Source organism: Barbus barbus, assembly GCF_936440315.1.
Source record: "Barbus barbus genome assembly, chromosome: 46".
NCBI classification, from domain to species: domain Eukaryota; kingdom Metazoa; phylum Chordata; class Actinopteri; order Cypriniformes; family Cyprinidae; genus Barbus; species Barbus barbus.
In genome coordinates, this window is record NC_136724.1 from 20,957,095 (window position 1) to 20,977,954 (window position 20,860).

A 20,860-nucleotide genomic window follows, 5' to 3' on the forward strand; every position below is an offset into this window, starting at 1 on the left:
ATTTGCTTTGGCTTCATTAAAGTAACAATATTAAAGCAAATGATTTTATTTAGCAAACAATGTCTTTCTAATATCAAGCCTTTTTCACACTACATAAACTGGTCTTTATAAATAATAAATATGTATAGCTGTGGTAATCTTATTTAGGAATGAAGTATCTTCTCTTTTTTTCCTTTTAAAGGGATCATTGAGGGTCCTTGGCATCAACTTTTAATAATCCCAGATCTATATTCCAAATCTTTTGAAACCACATGATAGCTGTTGTTTGGAACAGATAAAAATGTAAAGGTTTATTGATTAAAAATCTAAAGATCCCTTCACTATAGCGCTCTTCCATTTGTGTATGCGAGTAGATTTCTTCATCAAATGTAGGTTTGACATAAATTATGACATTGTAGCCAATCACAACACATGAAATATGAATATGTCTAAGTCTGATTTACATTTGGCCGCTATGGTGGAAGTAAAAACAGTTTCATCTATTTCTCAAACAACGCTATTATATGACTTTAAGAGATTTGTAATACAGTGCACAAGTCACATACTACTTTTATAGTGCAGCTGTGTCTTTTTTCGACACTTGGTTACTATATACTTTGGCTGTATGTTTACAAAGCAGAGTGAACGTCCTGCATGACATCTCCTATTGTTTTCCACACAAGAAAGAAACTCACACTGCTTTTGAACAACTCTAGGGCGAGTAAATAACATCATTTTCAGTTTTTGTGAACTATTAGGTGCTGATAGCCTACAAGAAATATGTGCACATCATTGTCACATTTTTTTCCCCAGCACTTTGGATTCGCTGTAATTGAGCTCTCAAAATGTTTGGAACGGTCTTTAAAATACTGCAGCAAATGTGACACTGTAAGCATTTCTGTCTAAAGTATAGAGTTATTCGTCATAGCGCGTGTAGGATTGACTAAGGCACATAAACAACAGGGTCCAGATGCATTTAACTTTACTTACATAATTGGCGGACTAATGCAAAAAGCTTTTAGACATTATGTGTGACCCAGTGTGATACTTTTATAAACGCAATCAAACATTTTCTCCAAACATGCAGTGTACTTTGAAAAACGCAGACCTTTGTGTGACATGTCATTTCATTTCGCCCACTTTAGCTCTAATTTTCCCTCTAATATACACCTATTGTGGCATGTGCATTTTGTTTTTTTTATAAAACCCCCAAATCAAACACCCAGAATGCATTTTTATTCACTTCCTGATGCTCCGCACATCCTCGATGGAAAAGCATGCTTAATAGTCTACTTTCAACAACACAATATTCAAGTGCAAGGATTTCCTTCATATATCCACCGATTCATCAAGACTGTTGTAACAAAGTTGATCCCTTTTAAAACTTATTTATGTGTCGTGTTCTTTTCTTTCGCCAGCTGTCTCGGCAAATTACAAGAGATCAGCGACGTCTTGACCGGAATCAGATTGCGCAGTCTTTGGATCTTCATGACAGGTTTTCCATTAAATAAGACGCTTGTAGCGACAACTCCTCACTTGTGTCGCGGGAGATTATGGAAGAAAGAAACATGTCGTTTTATGTCGCAAGTGCGTCCAATCTGTGCTCTCGCACATATAGAAGTGACAAACCTCCCGAAAGCAGTTGCGGAATTAGACTTTCAAATGAAATCTACAACAAGATCAACCGCCAAACCTTTTGTAATGACTTGCCCTTCTGTCTCTGTTCCTCAAAATTCACGCTCGGCTGATGAAAAACTCGCCGGACATTGCGCCTTATCCTCTGGAGAAAAGAACAAAACACATATGAGCTTTCGCTGAACCCGGGGAAAGGTTTTTTTTTAGGGGTCTTGGCAAGGACACGTGCACACATGCAGAGACACATCAGATGGGAGCATCTTGTGGGCCCCTCGTGCGTTTTCACTCATTTTGAGCACTTGGCCATGGGCGTCCCCCCCTCAAACCCTCTCCTCGCCCTCCAGAAGTGTGGCGCTCTTTGTCATTGTAATCCGGCCTGTGTTTGTTAAAGGCTCACTTGCTGTTTGCTCTGGCTGATGGGTGTACGTTTGTGCGCGTGTGTGTGTTTGCAAAAGTCAGCCGGCTGAAGGAGTGCCGTGATATCATTGCCGCCGGGTTTTTTGTCACACCCTGTAAACGTTATGTCCTCCAGACGGGCCCCCCTCACCCAACCTTTCCCAAAAGTGACAGTCTACAGGGAGGAATTACACCTCATCACTTCCGTAATTACTAGTCCTGCTTCTCTAAGTCACCAAACAACATCAAATCCACAGACGGGGTCATTCTACAAAACAGCTGCCATTTGTGTCTCATGTACATGATTTAGCAGATTTTAGGATAGCTGATGCAGCTAAAGCTTTATGTGTTAATATAGACGTTGTCCTAAGCATATAGCAAAAATCCATTAACTTTTTTCAATTATTTTTTTATGTAGATTTCCTTTTTTCTTTTTTTGGTCAGATGTGGCCTGCCCCACATCCTTAATATATCAAATGTTTCACATTTTGGTGAATACAGTTTATTTTTAGATTTAAGATAATTATTTAAAAGATTTTTGTCCATTTTTGAAGTGATGAACTCCTCCAGAAAAAAACAAAACTTCACCTATTTAATCATTTTAACATTAGTTGTTATATCTGTCAGAAGGAGATTATTTATTTCATAGGGTTATGTTAATCATTGAAAGGGTTGTAGAAATATCAAATTTAAATTAAACTGCAAAACTGTTAACCACTTTATATCTGTAAAGACATAATTACGTACATTTTTAAATAACACAATTATTATAAAAAAGTGCTGCCATTTCTTATAATCTTTATCAACTGATATAATAATCTCATCCATGCTAATATTTTTAATATGAAAAAAATAAATAAAAAATAAATAAAAATGATGTGGTTTTTATAAATAATATTTTTGCAATATTTTTGGTAAATTCCAAATTGGAAAAGTGCACCCATTTCATAAATCAACCATCTTAAAATGTCAATCATGTCCCTAATATTTATATTTTTACTTCATAATTATTATAATTCATACTGTTTTTTTTATTATTATTTCGTAGAAATATCCATCTTTGCAATAATTTGTATGACATGACAATATATGAAATTGTACAATTTGGATTGTACTAAAAGTACTTTTATAGTTTTTTTTTTTTTTCTTCAATTACAATCACGATTTTGAAGTTTAGGGATTGATTGAGGCGTCAGGCTCTATGGTTAAGTTTAGCTCATACATTTTTGCACAACTTTCATGGTTTCTTACAAATTTGGCATCTATTGCAAATCATTTTCATCGGGTTGGAAATATCAGCTTTAGATTTGAACTATAAGAAGCACCTTGTTGCAAAAAGCATGTAAAATCAAATTAAACTGTAAAGCTGTTAAGCATGTTATTGTCAACCTCTCTGAAAGCATAATTATGTCAAATATATATATATATTACATTTTTATCTCAAGATGGCAGTTTATTAACACTAAATCACATTTATCTGATTTAATTTATAAAAAAATTGATGCAATAAACCACTTCATCAAACAGCATCCGTTTCATAGAATGACCCATCAGCACTCGTGCAATACATAATAACATAAAACCGGTTAAGACTCATTTCAAAAAGGGCACGGAGTGCAAATAAGAAAAAAACATTCACCAGGCCGACCTCTCATTACATATACTTCTGCTTGTTGTTTCCGTAGCAATAAAGTGGCAGACATTGGAACTGGTCTGTTGAGCCATTGTTATCATCTCTGACCATCTGCTACCAAAGGCTGACATTCCATCTCATTTGCATGGTAACTGATATGGGGGGAGGAGAGATTGTGGGTGGAGTGGGATGGGGGTAAAGGGGGGGTGCTTGGAAGGACATATGCCCAAACACCCATCACAACAATATACAAGCGAAAGTTTAGGTTTTTTTAAGCATGCAATTCCACGCACATGCATGCACATGTTGGAAAAAGCAGGATAAATCAGTGTGTGCATGTGGAGAGTGATGGAAGAGGGAAAAAACTCTCTGTTCCTCCCCTCTGTGCGCCGGTTTTTATGTTTTGCGGATGTGGGAGTGGAGTGAAGTGTGTGTGTGTGTGTGTGGTAGTGGAGGGGTTGCTGTTGATGTGCAAATGTGCATCATATTGAGAGCTTGTGAATAGGGAGGTGTGACGTAGAAAGAGAGCAGAACGCAGGTGCTTATCTCGGGGCTGTCACAGACATAGTGTGTCATATTCCTGGGGACTACCTTTCAAAAGCTACCGGCTCCAGCGCTAGAGCATCAGCCGAGCAGGGACCACAGAAGCCGCAGCTAACTTTCAGCATCAGTCAAGTAGGTTGGTGTAACGCTTGTTTTTTGATGTGACAGGAGCTGTAGCCGTCTGTGGTCGGTGTTTGGGTGGCAAATCGAGCTGTTTGTGTTTGAACTGAGAGGATGCGTTGCTGTGACAGTGCAAAAAAAAAAAAGTTTGGAATGAGAATTCGAATTTAGAATGTTCGTTGTAACAATTTACTTCTTGTTTTAATAATACAATTTTTTTTTTAAATATATATTTATAAAATAATACATTTTAAATTGTAAATATTTTTTCAGTTTTTTTAATTTTAATTTTATTTTTATGCATTTTTTTTTTTAAATAATTTTTTTATTGTTCACCAAAAGCGACTTTTGTTCAAGACCTATCTAGGATCCATAGAGCACGAATGCAGATTAGACAGCTCAAACTGTGTATTTGAAGAAGAATGACCTATTTTTTAATCACACAGATAACAGTAGATGTTGTCTACCTAAATTAAAGTCCCTGTGCGTGTGCCGAAGGGTTTAAGCGAGTCTTGGACGTGTTAGCATTGTGTGTTAGCACAAAGCTTGGGCTTTCGGTACAGCAGCTGAGCACACACAGCCCTTCCTGTCTTTCATCTCAAACTTTCAGGCTTTAGGCTGCATTAGCGCTGCCTTCAATCTGCCGTGTTTAGGTCGCACGCAGTTTGGTTTCTGTTTAGTTTCGCACTTGCAACCTGAAAAGCAAGCTCAGATCTGTGTTTATGTGGAGTCACGGATAAAACAGACTTTAGGGTTGTGTTTTATATTGTAGACGAGCATAAACGTTGACTTGCTAAAACAGAGGATTCTGTACGTGTGTATGAGGATCTTAGAAATTAGTAACATAAAAGCAGATGACATTATGACACGATCTCTACTGAGATGTCATTGCAAACTGAACTGAACTGGCATTTTATAAAGCAGTTATTTTAGTACACTTAAGTGCGCATGTGAGCTGAATTTTTCAAAGTAGAAATTTGAGTCATTGCCATGTTGTCAACAGGTTATATTTTTATTTTTATTTTTGGTTGTTGTTGATGAACACATTCAGTACAAGTACCTGGATTTTTTTTTTTCTGGCCCAAAAAAACAAACAAACAAAAAACTATTAAATAGCATCATGCTTTTAGTTCAGTGAATGTTCTAAAATGAGTTTTAAACAATGAATCATTATATTATCCCACTCTGGTTAGTATATTGATTTATAAGTATTGTTTTTACTAACATCTAAGAATATTTTATAATTACATCTGTTATGAAAATACTGTTAGTGTTCATTTAACAGAACATTTAACTACTCTGGTTTATCAAAAAGTACAGTAGTTTTGTCTGTTTCAACTCAAAATCTCCTTGTAGACATCATAAAAAATCATCACTTTGAGATATTTCTGTGATTAAAGTAAAATTCCCTTATAAAAACAAGTCCAGATTATGTATTTATCATCATTTTGTTTAGTTGTTCGCCACTGCTAAGTAAAAGTCAACAGAACTGCATGTCGCCTAAGAAAACTGAAGGATGTTTTATACTCTGTTGCGTTTCATTCAAATTATGTCAGGATTGGAGTTGCATTACAAGAGCGCAACAGTTTCATCCTGTGGTGTAATGAGAGTTTAGGGAACTGTCCATGGTGCTGCTCTGCAAAATGAGTGCTGAACAGACTCTGCACTGGACTCTGCTTTACCGAAGGTCATCTGAGTTCAGCTTTAACCTTCATGACCTTTTAACCTGCTTGTTTACACCCATTCGGCAGGGTAAAACTACAAGTCCAACACAAATTAAAGCAAAACATCGACACGCTGCCATTTTGGCTCAATAAATCAAGACACGCCAGCAAAACGTTCACGACGTAATTGTGTATCCATGTAACATCTTGTTACCTGTTTTTTTTTTTTTCCTCAACCCCTTCCACAAAGCCATCCAAACTTCACTTGGTTAATCCAGGCAAATGAATTTTGTGGGTTTAATTCAACAAGGTTTTAAAAATGTTCCATCTGCTGTGGAGCAGCTGGTGATAGACTGAATGTAATTAATTACTTAACTTTTGAACAGTAGTCCAGGAAAACAGAGCGCCGTGTGTGTGTGTGACTGTGTGTGTTGGAGAAATGCAAGAGTATGGCAGGAAGATTACACACAATAGAGCCACGTTTGATTTCTACCGGCGAGCGTTTGATGCGATGACTACAGAATTATATTCGCAATTAACCGAAAACGTGTAAATGGAAACAAAAGGCGCCGAATCCTCTCCATCTGATTGGCTTTAAGAGATTCAAGCGACGCGTCAAATGTTTGACATCTTTCATATAACAGATCAAATGCGATTTGAAAAACATCCAGTGCAAAAATAGAAATAAATCGAAGTAAAGCACGAAAAGGCAGCGAGCCACGTTGTGTAATTAAAATTACATGGGCCTTTTTGACACTTTTTTTCCCTCTGAATATATTTCAGCATCTACCTTGATAGCAGTGTTACCTCATTGGCTGCGGGTGTGTTTGTTGGCCTAACTATAAAGGATCTGCCTGCACCCTTGTGGGCTGGGAAGAATTAGGATTTATGAATTTATTTCCTCTGTTGTATTGTTTAAACAGCTTTGGTTCAGTTTTGATCCTTTCCTATGCCTTTGAGGCTGTTCCATGGTGTCAGCTGTTGACTGATAGTAAGAGAACTGCCGCACAGTATGAATGAAAGAGAAGTAGCGGTTGGTAAACACTGATAAGGGATAAATAGAAAGCGGTCAGGCAGAGATAGTTCAGTGGAAGCCCAGATTGTGTGCGGTCTGGTAAAATGAGATTCTAAGCCTGTCCTTTTTTATTCTTCTACCCCCCCTCCCCTCCTCTTTTAACCACACTATCCACCACCCCTTCACCACACACACACCATCCAGCACCCCTCCGGATTGCGTTTGTCTGGAAAATCTCCAGTGACCTCGCTCGGCAAGTCCTGGGCTTTAGAAATCTTTTTTTTATTTTTATGGTGTGTGTGTGTGTGTGTGTGTGTGCGTGCATCTCTGTTTGTTTTGTTGACTGACATGGGTCAAGTTAGCCAATAGACATGTCCCTGCTGATTATGGACAGCTGCCACCGGTGTGAGTCCCACCTTAATGCATTTTACATGGAATTATGAGCAGAAAGACAATATGGAGTCAGAAGGACACAGTGGCCTGTGCAACCTTACTAAACATGGCTCTGATTGTAGGATATTTATATTTGCTTTGAATATATTGTCAATGCACTCCATCGCTTTATAAAGATAATAAAGTAATAATAATCAAAAATGTTTAAATTTTTTTAGTCGTGGTCACGGTAGAAATATTAAGGAAATAAATAATTTCATTAATAGTTTGCTGTGTTTTATATTGGAATTGCTTTGATTTTAAAATGTTTATTTTTGTTTGGCACTCTTTATCATTTTTTTTTCTCTCTTAAAAAAAAGAAATTGGAGTAATAATAAAATTTAAAAAATCTGTTTTTAGTCACGGTCACGAAGTACAATTAAATAATAATATATACTTAGTAATACCAGTACTATTAATAATATGTTTAAGATTACATATTTAATTTTTCATGCATACCTTTGCTTTGGTTTATCTATTAATGTGTTATAATTATATCACTTTGATTTTAAAAGACATTTCTTTTTATTTTGAAGAGGGATATTGACACTCCTAAACCTTTAAAGTAATTGAAGTAATAATTTGTTTTAAAATTTTGTAGTTATAGTCACAGTAAAAAAAAAAAATGATGGCAATAACAAATGAATAACGAATGAATAATATATAAGCCTTCATTTTTTTATTAATAGTTTGCTATACTTTATCCATTCATGGTTTTTATTGACTTCACTTTGATTAAAAAAAAAAAAAAAAAATTATTTTAGTTTTGAATTGATATTTAAAAAACATTTTTTTTTAGTCATGGTAAATATTAAAGAAATGAAAATGCATAAGAAAAAATAATAAGAATGTTTACATATTATAATATTTAATTAATAGTTTAATGTGCTTTATTTACTCCTTTTATATGTAGAATGTTAACACATTTTTTATTTATATTTCAATAGCATGTTTATATATTACTTGCATTCATGATCATTTTATACTTTGCATATTTATTGAAATGTTGCAATTGATTAGATAATGGCTGAATATTTCAGGACACAAAGTGATGTTTTATTCAAGTTCATATATGAAAGCATTGTCTCCTTTATTTATTAATTTATTATGTGACCTTTGCTGGAACACCCCTTTTTTTTTTTTTTTTTTCAATCCATCTTTTATGAGATTAGACAGACCTTCATAAGTTATACCTTGAGGGTCACCATGTGGTATATTTATTCTGAAAATACTTCAGCCCATTGTGCGTCGCTGCCTAATGAGATTGGTTGTTAAATGAATGACACAAAGGCTGAAGGGGGGCAAACGGGGGGGATAGAGACCCAAAGCACTCTCGCCACGCGACAAAACAGCAAGACACGGCGTAACCCCGACCCCACTTCCTCTGCTCTCCTCTAACAACACCTTTCATGTCGCTGTGAAAAGCTAGCGTGGATGTGGTAAGTCAGGTGGTCCTTCACTGCCCTGCTGACCGTGTTTGTGTCCGTCTGCGCGTCTGTGTTTGTTAAGAGAGAGAGGGGGAGAAGCCGAGAGGTGGGTAGAGGGTGAGAAAGATGCTTGGCTGGATGGAGGGTTTGATCTGTGAAATGCATCAAGACAAGTGCAGTGCTTTTTGTAAGCTGTCATTTCCAGGGTCGTGTTTGAGAGGGGTGATGCTCCCGCAAGCATGTTTCAGAGTCAGAGTTGAGACACTCTTCTTTGGATGAAACTCTTCACTGTAATTAATGCATTGTTTGTCTTTCCGTATGTACTCTTTACTTTTGTGTTCGCATAGTAGTTCTTAAATTTCACTGTGAGGTTTGTTTATTTGAGGAGTTGTAGTTTGGTTTAGTTATACACTGGAAAGCGTGGCATTTTGATTATGGCATATGTGAAAACTTAAGTAGGTTCTTCCAAAGATGCAGATCAAGAGCTTGTGTTTGCTGATTTTGTGGACTTTATGCTACACGGTTAACTGATTGTTTCAGGACTGTTGAATCAGGGGATGTAAACTGATGCTTCGGTTTTTCTCTAAGTTTGATTCTGCACAGTTGCTTTTAAAGGAAAAAAAACGCCTAAAGACATTGAATTTGTATTTCATGCTTAAACTTTTTTTCTCTCTTTTTTTAATTGCGTCATTTTGTTATTTTGAATGTATATTCTTATTATAAGCTAAAATAGTGATTTCGGTTTCACATGAATATAGAATACATGTTTAAAATATCATAAATGCATAATTAATATAAATAAATGAGTTAAATTAAAATAACTTAAATACATTAAATATAAAATATTTTTATTTTATGGCTTCAGATATGATGCACACATAATTGTTTGTGTAATTTAGTTATTTTGAATTGATATTTTATTATAATATGAAATATTCATTTTGGTTTCCCGCAAATTTGAAATAAATGGAAAAAATAGCAAAAATGCATAAATGATGTAAACAAAGTTTTGCCACGTGGCTAGTTTTGTGTGTGTGTGCGTGTGCGGTTCAGATGTGATGCGCACACCATTTTTTTTTCTTTCATTTTTGTCAATTTGATGAATGCAAATCCCAGATATGAATGAAATGACTTCAATTTACAAAGTACTACTTTGGTCCTTTCAAAGATGCATATCTTTTTTTCTCTCTCTCTCTCTGACAATGAGAATATGGGTTAAGAGTGTTCAGAATCCATCCTCTTTATTAAATCCTGGGGTTAAGTCAAATTTACATTTCGTTAAAGATTATTAATTTTATTGATGCACATAATCATGTTCAAGTTCCATCTGCTGGTCTGGGAAGCTTGTTTTAAACTCTAATGTGCCTTTTTTTGACCTTTTAAGTAGAAAATAGTGTGACCTCACTGTAGGGTCACAAATGAGTGTGTGACTGTGAGTGTGTGTCTGCATATGTATGTGTGTGTGTGTGTGTGTTTGCTTAGCTTGTAGTGAGTGAACTTCTCTTTGTGGAAATTTTAGGGTGTTTTCATTTGAAGAATTGAAATATCACACATAAAATATCTATAGAGAGAATGTTTTTTCATTTCTTAAAATGCTCATTTTAAGCTTTATAGAGAAGTTTTGTGTGTGTGTATTGTTTTAGGATTTGCTTACACAAGTATTGTAGTTATTAGGAAAAAATAAGGCAATTATGGAATATTTTGTGAGTTTATTTCTTACACTAGACATAATTTATTGTAAGCACCTTGAAAGCAAGTTGTAAAAACAAGTTTATGACGAGAGTGTGCACGCATCCATTCTATTTATTAGAAGATTACAGAATGAGACTTCATAAATCCATGATCCTGATCCCTCAGCTCTTTTGGACATTTTAGTTAAATCAGAATTCCCCACTAGTCCTCTTTTTAATGCATAAAATACTTAGGCGCAACTCTTTCCAAACAAAGCTTACTCGGACTGGGAATTCCTATGCCAGAGGTAAATCCGAGTTAACATGGATTTAGACTGGCATGAGTTAAAGGACTAGAGTTTGTAATCCAGGTGGCCGGGGATTTCGCCACACACTGGCAAAAATCACTTAAAACTCCCCGAACAGCCTGAGCTGCAGAATCCGGCCTGCGCCGCATCTTCCAGCAGAGCCGGAGATGTGCTGAAGCAGAGGTCCGTGCTGCTGCTGTGTGTGTAGATGCCAAAGAGCGGTTATAGATCGGCTCATTTGGCTTTATATAGAGATTTGACACTGTTTGAGTTGAATATTTTGCTTTGTTTCCCAACCTTTTTTGTCACATGTACCCTGATAACCTCATTATTGAGGCTCAAGTACCCTCATATTCACTGCTTCTATGGTATTTATATGAACTAATTTAGCATTCATCTTCCATATTAATACTGAATATTTAGCATTAATAATTATCAGTAATATTATTAAAGTTACTTTTAAACAAAACTATTGTGGGAGAAAAATAGACTCAATAAGTATCGCATATCTTTACAGATTACACATTTTTATAGTTTTGTCCTTATAAAGGAACTGAAATTTATCACAATTAATTTATAAATATCTTATTATTTTATTTATTTGCTTTTAAATTGATATTATTAATATTAATTGTATTATTATTTATTATAATATATTCTACTTTCAGGGTAAACTTTATAGATTATATTACACATTATTATATTTTTGTGCTTTTAAAGGAATTGAAATAATGACATCAATCAAAATGAGTTGTAGTATTAATCTTTTAGTATTGTTTATTATTCTCATCATTTATTCATTTATTATAAGTAGCACATATATTCTACTTCGAGTGTAAAACTGATGTTTTTGTCCTTATAAAGGAACTGAAATAATGCCAATAATCATAATTAGTTGTGGTTTTAATCTAATTATTATTATTATTATTATTATTAACAATCAAGTTGTAAGAGTAAAACTTTACTGATTACACATGAATAGTTTTTGTCCTTATAAAGGAATGGCATTAATCATAATTAGTTGTTGATTTAATATTATTACATTTTTATTATTTATTATTATCATTATCATCATTTTTAAAAGTTGCAAGTTTCACTAAGCAAAATTGAAACGGCATAGTTTCTCAGGTTAGAAATCACTGGCATAAATGGGAAAAGTCATTTTTCCCTCAAATTTGAAATTTTGAAGAAATCAATTTATGAGTGAATCTAAATTTGAAGTGTAATTCACCTCCACTTGCGTTGCCAGATTGTTTTGGGGATCGATTTCATAATCAGAGCTCAACACTGTCAGCGGCCGCCAGTTTCCAAACATATGCCATGAAGGGCAACCTTTCCCTTTTCTATCTCTCCGTCTCACCCCACCCCAGCTGGAACAAGTGAGCAAACAGGAGGGACAGTGTTTGTGGAGGATGAAGAAGCCATGGTGAAGTGGAGTTGTTTAATGACAGGAACAGCTGACTCATTAGGCAAGTGCAGTGAAAGGTAATTAACCCTGGGAAAAGTACAGCTGCCATGCGAGCTGTTCATTTCAATCTTATTAGGAATCAGGAGTTTAAAGGGTCTTCTCCTTTCAAACCCTGCCCGTGATATACTTCCCCCCCCTCCCTTGCTTTCCATTTTTTTCTTCTTTTTTTTTTTGGAACCCAAGGGCTTCAGAGCCTGGAGACCTGCCTTTTGTGCTCCAGGATTTAGCTCGAATTGTAGCCACGGCTTCAACAAATTGCCGACCACCTGGTAGTACTCATGCGTCCTCTCTATTGAGATACCTTCCCGTCCTGAAACAATGGGCCGGATCAGTGTGCGCTGATAATGGAGGACGGCCGTGGAAGTTGTCCCTGCTAACACCTGGCCATCTCATTTTGGTTTCAGATGCCCTTTTATGCCTCCTCCAAACCATATTAAGGGAGGCGATATCTCAGCCTTTGAATGAAAGATGTAGAGACAATGCAATGCAATTGTTAGCATAAATAAACATAGGCTATTTGCATTGCTCAGTAACTTTTCCAAGATATATCTGTGTCCTAAACGACTTTTAATAAACCTTAATGACTAAATGTATCACTCTCTGTTCAAATGGGACTTTAAAAGTGCCTCAGTAGAAAGAGAGAACTTCATATCTGACTATAGCCGTTATATATATATGCCTGACAATATTTTTTTAGCTTTGTGTGTGTGAGAGAGATAATACTAAAAAGTAACAATTTGGGGATTTTTTTTTTTAAAATGAGGTTTTAAAAATTCTGTAATTTATTTATTTTTTCTTCATAGCAGTGATATTGCCATGAGAAATTATTAATAATGTTTGTTTTTTTCATATGGATTGACTATGATGACTGAATTAGCTATATTTTAATTTTCTGTTTCAGAAATAGCAGTTAAAATATTTTGAAAGAAGCTGAAAACACCAAATTAAATACATAATATGTAATATATGTAAAATATGTATATATAAAGCTAATTGTAATAATAATATTAATAATAAAATAACAATAATATCAAGCTTTTTTATATATATATATATATATATATATATATATAGTTTATTTAATTATTTAAGAGCTGTAACTTTATAATTTATTTATGTGCTTGCTTATTATTATTTTTTGCAGATTTTCCATTCTGAACCTCATTATAAAAACTTTTATAAAAATATATATTTGTATGTCATGTATTTAATTTAATTATGTGTTTAAGTTTCTTTTTATTTAAAATTTTATTTTTAGTTAAAAATGTAGCTGCTATTTTCAAAGTAGAAAATTTGAATGCTAATGTGTATTATAAGTTTTTTTTTTTTGCATTATAATGAGTCATGATCTAAACTTGTCAACAGTAAAGTTGTATTTAGTCATTGGGAGTATTTGATCTATTTTTGTGCTCCTCTAAATGACTCTATAAATAGTTTGTGTATTTATTTTATTTGGTCAGTTTTGCATAATTGTTTGCACGAGCTTTATCTCTGAATCTCCGCGAACGCCCGTTTTCATCGCAAACAACCAATTTTTTATCATCTGTGTTTGCTGGCAGATTTCTCCTAGAATAATTTATCAGATGAGAAATGCTCTAAACAGTTGGAAACAAGTGTATCTTTGAAGTTACTCCCACATTAGACCTAGGGACAGATGATGCACTTTAAGGTAATTATACTGAAACTAATTATGCTTGCCCTAGAAAGAAAACATAGCCTCATATTCCAGGAGCTAACAGAAGTTAAAATAGCAGCTTTTGAGTTCTCAGATTTCACAGTTTAAAGTCTCTGGCATGAACTACACGGAGACTGATATCTCGCGTTTACACACACCCGCCCCTTCTAATCTCGAGCACCTCTTTTCTTTCCGTCTTTGTTTTGATGCAGAAGGCCTAAATAGTGAGCTTTTTATCATTGTGAATATTTATACGTGTTTTTTAGATTCGATCGGTCTTATTTTGACCAAATCTTTGAGGTGCATTTAATGAATTTTCACTAATAATATGAAATGGATTGTGCTCGGTTCCACCCAATTTGTTTGTTTCACACCTCTGCTCGCTTTTTATTTCAAAGAGCGTGTAAACAAAACCCCCAGCCGCCTTTTCCGATTCGCATTCAGTCGCAATTATTTTCTTCCTTTCTTCTTCTTTTCCCCCCTTTTCGGTTACATTAAGACATTCAGCGCAGGGGGAAAATGAAAGTAAAATGCCACTATCTCTCGCTTTGCGCTTTATTACGCCGCAACAGAAAAACACTTAGCATGTAAAATGAATGTGGAAATTATTCCTGGGGTAAACTATAAACACACAAGTTACCCCTCCCGCCCCCCACCACCATCCTCCTAGATCAGAGTGTAATTGCCAGTAATCAGGTCTGTTTGCAGCTGATAAAACCTCTCTGAATGCGTGGAACCCTCTTTGTATGATGACTCAATTACGCCCGAAGTGGCTCATCAAACCTGGACCATCAGCAGCTTTAATAAATAAGGAGGCACAAACTTGCTGCAGGCGCATTGTGATTCCATTCATTCCATAATTAAATCCATTCCTGGCTTAACCCTTTTCCAGCCAGACGCTACAGACGAACAAAAAGCGGGAGGGAGAGAGATAGAAAGAGAGCGGGTGACCTTGCAATGAGACCCTGTGTCTTCATAACTCTCTATGCGCGATACGAGCACAGACAGGTGATATGGAGAGAGAGAGAGAGAGGAGAGAGGAGAAGAAGAAAACGGGGAAAGGTGATTGGAAGGAGAGAGAGAGGGAGAGAGGGAGGTGTCTGGGTGGAGATAGAGCTGGAGGTCTTTATTTATTCATTGTTTAGTGCCACATAGTGCTTATTCCGTAATTACACTGAAAGTACAATCTAATCATAACAGTCATTCAGGAAGGACAAGGGCACTGAGTGCGCTTCCAATGTTTGCTACGCTCATTTCTTTCTGATTTTTCACCCTCTATCGTTTTACAAAGTCTAGATGCAAAGACAAATCTTAATAATAATGCAAGCGAAAGAAGACTTTTAATAAAAAAAAGGCATGCACGTTTAATAAAAATTTACCTGAAACGTTTATAGGCATATTCTAGATTAGGCAATGTATTTCTGAATTAAATACACATTAAATACAATATAAATCATTTTTATTTTATTAAAAACTGTGGAAGTCAAGTCTATGGGAGAACTGTTACAAGCCAGGGTTATTATTCAAAAATAAAAAATAAAAAAGCATTTTTTGCTTGCAATAAAATAAACATTATTTGAAATAACATTTTATATATATATATTCACATTTAAAAAAGTTCAACTTATTTTATTTTAGCAACTTGCCAAGGAAACACGATACTAATACTACTAATAAGGAACTTGATACTAATATAACCAAAAAATTAAATAAATGTTAATTAAAGCTGTATAGATATACTAAAAAAAACTACAAATCACAAAAAACTTTAATTACTAAAACTTTAACTTAAATTGAGAAAAATAAAAATAAAAAAATCATATATTAATATTATTAACTTTTATAGCACCTTAATGAAACTAATATGAGACTTTTTAATTTAATTTAATTTAATTTATTTTTTATTTAATTTTAACCATCAGTGTCTAACATTTAACCACAGAATTAGTTTTTTTACTGCTATTATTTGCAATAATTTGTATCCTTTTTTTTGTATCCACATCCTCAAGTCTAACATAAAAAATAATAGTGTTTGATATATCTAAAAATACATCCATGACACTCTGGTTACTAATAACCAAAAATGAACTCAAATACTTAAAATAAATGTAATTCTTGGTGAAATATAAGTTAAAACTCATCTTGTATTTAAGCTTGTCAATAACGGTCAATGCATGATTTGTTTGTTTTTTTGTTTGTTCTAATCAATAGGATACCGCAACTATTGTCTCTAAACTTGTCATTTAACCCATTTCTGTGCATGCCATCATAAAGATAAAGATGATTTGAGGTTTGATTACTAGCAGTCGTCTCTTGAGCAGTTAAATCAGACGAGCGATTGTGATGCTGATAACAAACGTAATTACCATATGCATTGTGCACTTGTCTGTTTGTTTGTCTTATTTTCGGTGATGCTAGCATTCATGTGATAAAGAGTAGAAATGCTCTGTCTTAATCATAGCGTGTGTGCATTTTTGTTTTGACCACAAAATGTCATTCATTTTTTTCTCCTAAGAAATTGCGCATGTTAACACTAATCTTCTTTGTATGTGTGTTTTTAAGGGTTGCCGTATCGTTTATTTGAAACGCATCCCACCCATTGATGCTCAGAGGCTGTAAAGTGCAACTCTCTGGTTCGGCTCAGACGGGGCTTTGAGAAAAAGAGCAGATGTGTTAGGGCAAAGTGCACCGGCCGCATACACACACGCAGACGCACGCATGCCGAATCAGGAAGCGCTTTCTCCTTAGAGACCACGAGGCCATGCACATTAGCGGCCCGGCCCTCAGAGGGACGCTAGCTGCGTGCAGAAGGGGCCGAGAGAAACCCCCTTATAATGATTCAGCAGATGAGTGGCCCGTCTTTCTTCTTATGCTAATGAGGGGGCCCCTCCTCGTCCCCGGCGGTGGGGTGGGGCAAAAGATGCTGGGAGTTTTTAGCCATAATTAACACAAAGCTCTCTCTTTCTCTCTCTCAAAGCCAATAGGCATGAATGGCTCACCAATAGCGGAGCTCAGGCGTTGTGTAGCGCAGCGTTTAAATTGTCCCGATGCGCACAATCACACAAAACTCTTCCCGGATTAACCATATTAATTACACACAAGCTATTTGATTTCTGTCAAGCAATCAATTTGCATCTTGTTAAGAAAGCCACATGAGGTCTTGTCTGTTAATTCGCTCCCAGGTTTCTCCACGGCGCCGTTTGAAACGTTCACAGTTAGTGTTTCTATCCGAACAACTCCTAAATGTAGTCGTTCAAGCGGAAGCGAATTAAAAAAAATGAACTGTGTGTCTTGAAACAGCGTGCACAACCTAAATATATCAAAAACAACCTGACTATGTTGAGTCAACCTGACTAACTAATACTTTTTATTTTTTACAAGAAGTCAAATCAGGTAGAAATAGCATTTTAGAGTAAAAACAGCATTTTTTAATTACATTATTTAATATGACTAAAGCAACCCAAGTGCATAAAGTTATAGGCTACATTTTTTTTACAGATAGAAATGTATTTTTAGACTACAAACTGCACATTTTAATGTTTTACAGTGTGTTATTAATCGTAATATTTTATATAACTAAAGCAACCTGAGTTACAGTGATTTTTAATAAGTAAAAACTGCACATTTTAATGTTTTACAGCGTATCATTAATATTTAATTTTACTAAAGCAATTTTATAGTAACATATGCTCATTTTAAAGTTTTACAGCATGTCATTAATTATAATTGTTTTTAATATGACTGCATTTATATGCACATTTTAATGTTTTATCATTATTACTCATACAATTTGACTAAAGCAAACTGAATGCATTGAGTTACAGTGATTTTTAACAAGTACAAATGGCTTTTTAGAGTAAAACTGCACATTTGAATGTTTTACAGCGTGTCATTAATCAGAAATGTCTACATAACCACTGATTTTTGTTTTGTTTTTGTCAACATGTTTTGACTCAAGGACACATTTGTGATGTAAAAATTGATTTCACACTAGATTCAAAAATACTCTGTAAACACCTCAAGCGTAATTCAAGTTGTCACTGACATCTTTTGTCGTTTTTTTGCCCTCAGAGCATGAATGTCACACTCACATCTTATAACAGCTGAAGAAACGTGTGTGCAGTAACCAGAGCGGCCCGTGGGGACCTCGCAGAACATCTTATTTATTACAGGCCAAACAAACTAAGGTAAAATTACTCATCGTTTCTAAAGAGCAGTCAGAGTGTCTCACATGTGCAGGTGTAATTTATACATTCTTGTTTGTATGTTACATATCATTTTGTGGACTCACCTCCATTTTTCATGTTTGTGTGTATTTACATGCTGCATAATCATTTATGAAAGTATAAAAATATTGCACCAAACAGTTAAACGCTAAATGCAACATCTTAAAACTGGCAGTTTTTGAATGCATAAACACGTGTGCTAAATTTGTCCAATAGCCGTTCTGAATACTTCATCTAATTTTGCACTTTTATTTTATTTGGTCACTTTTACATTTTCTATGTGAGCTTCAGACAATAACAATGAAAATGCCCTTAAAATGAAAGTGTATGTTTTCTCAATTTGATTTCCAATTTAACATAACTTTCAACACACGTGTTTACATGTGTGTATTTCTGATATTTATATGATGCATAATCATTCAGAAATGATAAAACACAGCAAAAATGTTTTGTTCAGAAACCTAAATGTGCTCTGATTTGAATGAACTGGTTTTATTCAAATCCAAGATATTATTTCATATGAATAAAGTTGATTATTTTAGATTTCTGACAATGTTCTAAAAAGTTTAGCTTGTGCAATAATAATTCGACTATATTAAAACTAGTTTGTGATTTGGCTTTGGAACCACTTGTGCCATCATTGACAAAGTAGTTGCGGCTCAAAACCGATTTGTTACCTGAGGTTCTCGGCACTTGTTAACATATGGTTCGTTTTTGCAAGGTGGTGACGGTGTAATTTAAGGGATTGTTAGCAGCCAGCTGTTGTCTGATCGCTCTCTCCTCCTCTTGTCAAAGTTTCCGCTCAGAATATCAGAAATATCAAATTACGTAAGCCTGGAAAGCTGCATCCCCTTTGTTCCAATAAACCCCAGCGCTTGTGGGGCTAATAAAAGATTTCTTTTCACTCTCCCAGCGAAACAATAGCGAAATCACCAAACAAAACCCGGCTCTGGCAGTTTTTAATAGTTTGGGCTTTCAGGAGGCGTTCAGAAAAGGCCGTCCGGAAGCGACGGGCCACTTCTGGCATGGCGTGCGTTAGCGCGCGTCTATGTGTACACGAGCGAGCGAGTGTAATGAACTAATCAGGTACATTAGTTTTTACAGAATGTAATCTATAGTGTTTGGGAGTTGTTTGTCTCAATAGGGGCCCCCAGTAATCAAAAGTAATGAAGCTATTACGCATCGGGAGCCGGGAGAGGGCCGGCGTGGCATTAAGAGTGGGCCACATAAAAGGTTTATTAAAGGAAATTAAGGTCCATCAATGCCACACCTGCTCCCCCTATTATAAATGTATGACAGGTCAGTGGCTTCAATCACAACAGCCAAGCCGAGAGAAGGGGAGATAGGAGTCATGTTTCCCATTATAAGCGAAGTAACAGCCCAGCCAGTGACTCACCGAGCTCACCAGACCCTCCGACCGCTATAGAGCGCCATCAGCCCAGAATAATTACATTTAATAGGTTTTATTTGGGATCAGCAAGGCACTGCTGGCAGAGAGAAACCGAGAGAGGGAGAGTGAGTAGGTGCTGCGGTATTAACAACTCTTTTTGTCTAAACACACACACACACACACACACACACACACTACTACTACTTTTGTTTGTCGCTGGTTTTTGCATTATTATATTTGCGCTCGCCCCTGTCTCACCCTCTTAAAAGTGAAGGCCTGTCTGGCTGTTCTATCTGTGCTGGCAGTTTGTTGCTGTAGTTTCTAAGTCAATTAAATCAAGCCAAAATATGAAGCACGCCACACAATGCACATAATGGAGCTGATCTGCTGCATGAAATTTCCCCTTTTTATTTGTCGTAAAGTTCAATGACCTTTCGTTTCTCGTGCTGACGCTTCATCGCACGCGCCAGGAGTCGCAGAATTGTTTTTTACTACTGTTATTTACTGTAATCCTGTCGTTTGAAACTTTCTTTTGTAAGATCTGAAGTTGTGAGCCCATGCAGGTGTGCTGTCTGTGAAATAACATCGCAAATCAAATGCGTGCAAAGCGATAAACTCTTTGCATGACTCTAATCTGGCTTACTTGTTAATAACCTAAACTGACAGGAACTTAGCCGTCACTCTGTTGATGAGATCCTGTTGAGATGAGTTATTAAACAGGATTATAAATCTCTGAAATTGAAAAGTGCTATTTGTTATTGACTTTGTTGTGTTTTTCTCTTTCCAGATGGAGTCTGACAGTGAAGAGAATCGCAGTGAAACATGTGATGGTAAGTGCTTTCACATAACTTAGTATAAAAATATATAGTAAATCTATTTTTAATATAATAATTTATATATATTTTTAGTTTATCTAGTTTTAGATATTTTATATATATATCGAGATTCATTGACTAAAATCGATTGAAGTAAAAAGAAAATCATTGTAACTAAATCAATCTGTCTATGGTTCAATATATTGTTATGAATTTTTACATTAAACACCAAAATATAAATTTGTGTATATACAGGATATATAATTATATATAACATTATATAAATATTATTGATGCAATAACTGTTTAATTTAATTTTAAAGATGTAAATATGCACCTCTGCAACATATTAAATATTGAATATAATTCTATAATATTTATTATAATAAAATAGATTATCATATCACATCATATTGAATAATATAGTATAAATCTAAAATCTAGTGAATAAGAACATATTTTAT

The 20,860-nt window shown here is 35.1% G+C and overlaps 1 protein-coding gene across 1 annotated transcript in view; it reads left to right on the forward strand.

Moving 5' to 3' along the window:
- Positions 1 to 20,368: 20,368 nt before the first annotated feature.
- LOC306864673 (suppression of tumorigenicity 18 protein-like) overlaps positions 20,369 to 20,860 on the forward strand; it is a gene marked incomplete at both ends in the record, with an annotated part of 33,735 nt that continues 33,243 nt past the window's right edge. Inside the window, one exon of the mRNA XM_079408828.1 lies at positions 20,369 to 20,411. Coding sequence (XP_079264954.1) covers positions 20,369 to 20,411 — 43 coding nt within the window. The remainder of the gene's footprint in view (positions 20,412 to 20,860) is intronic.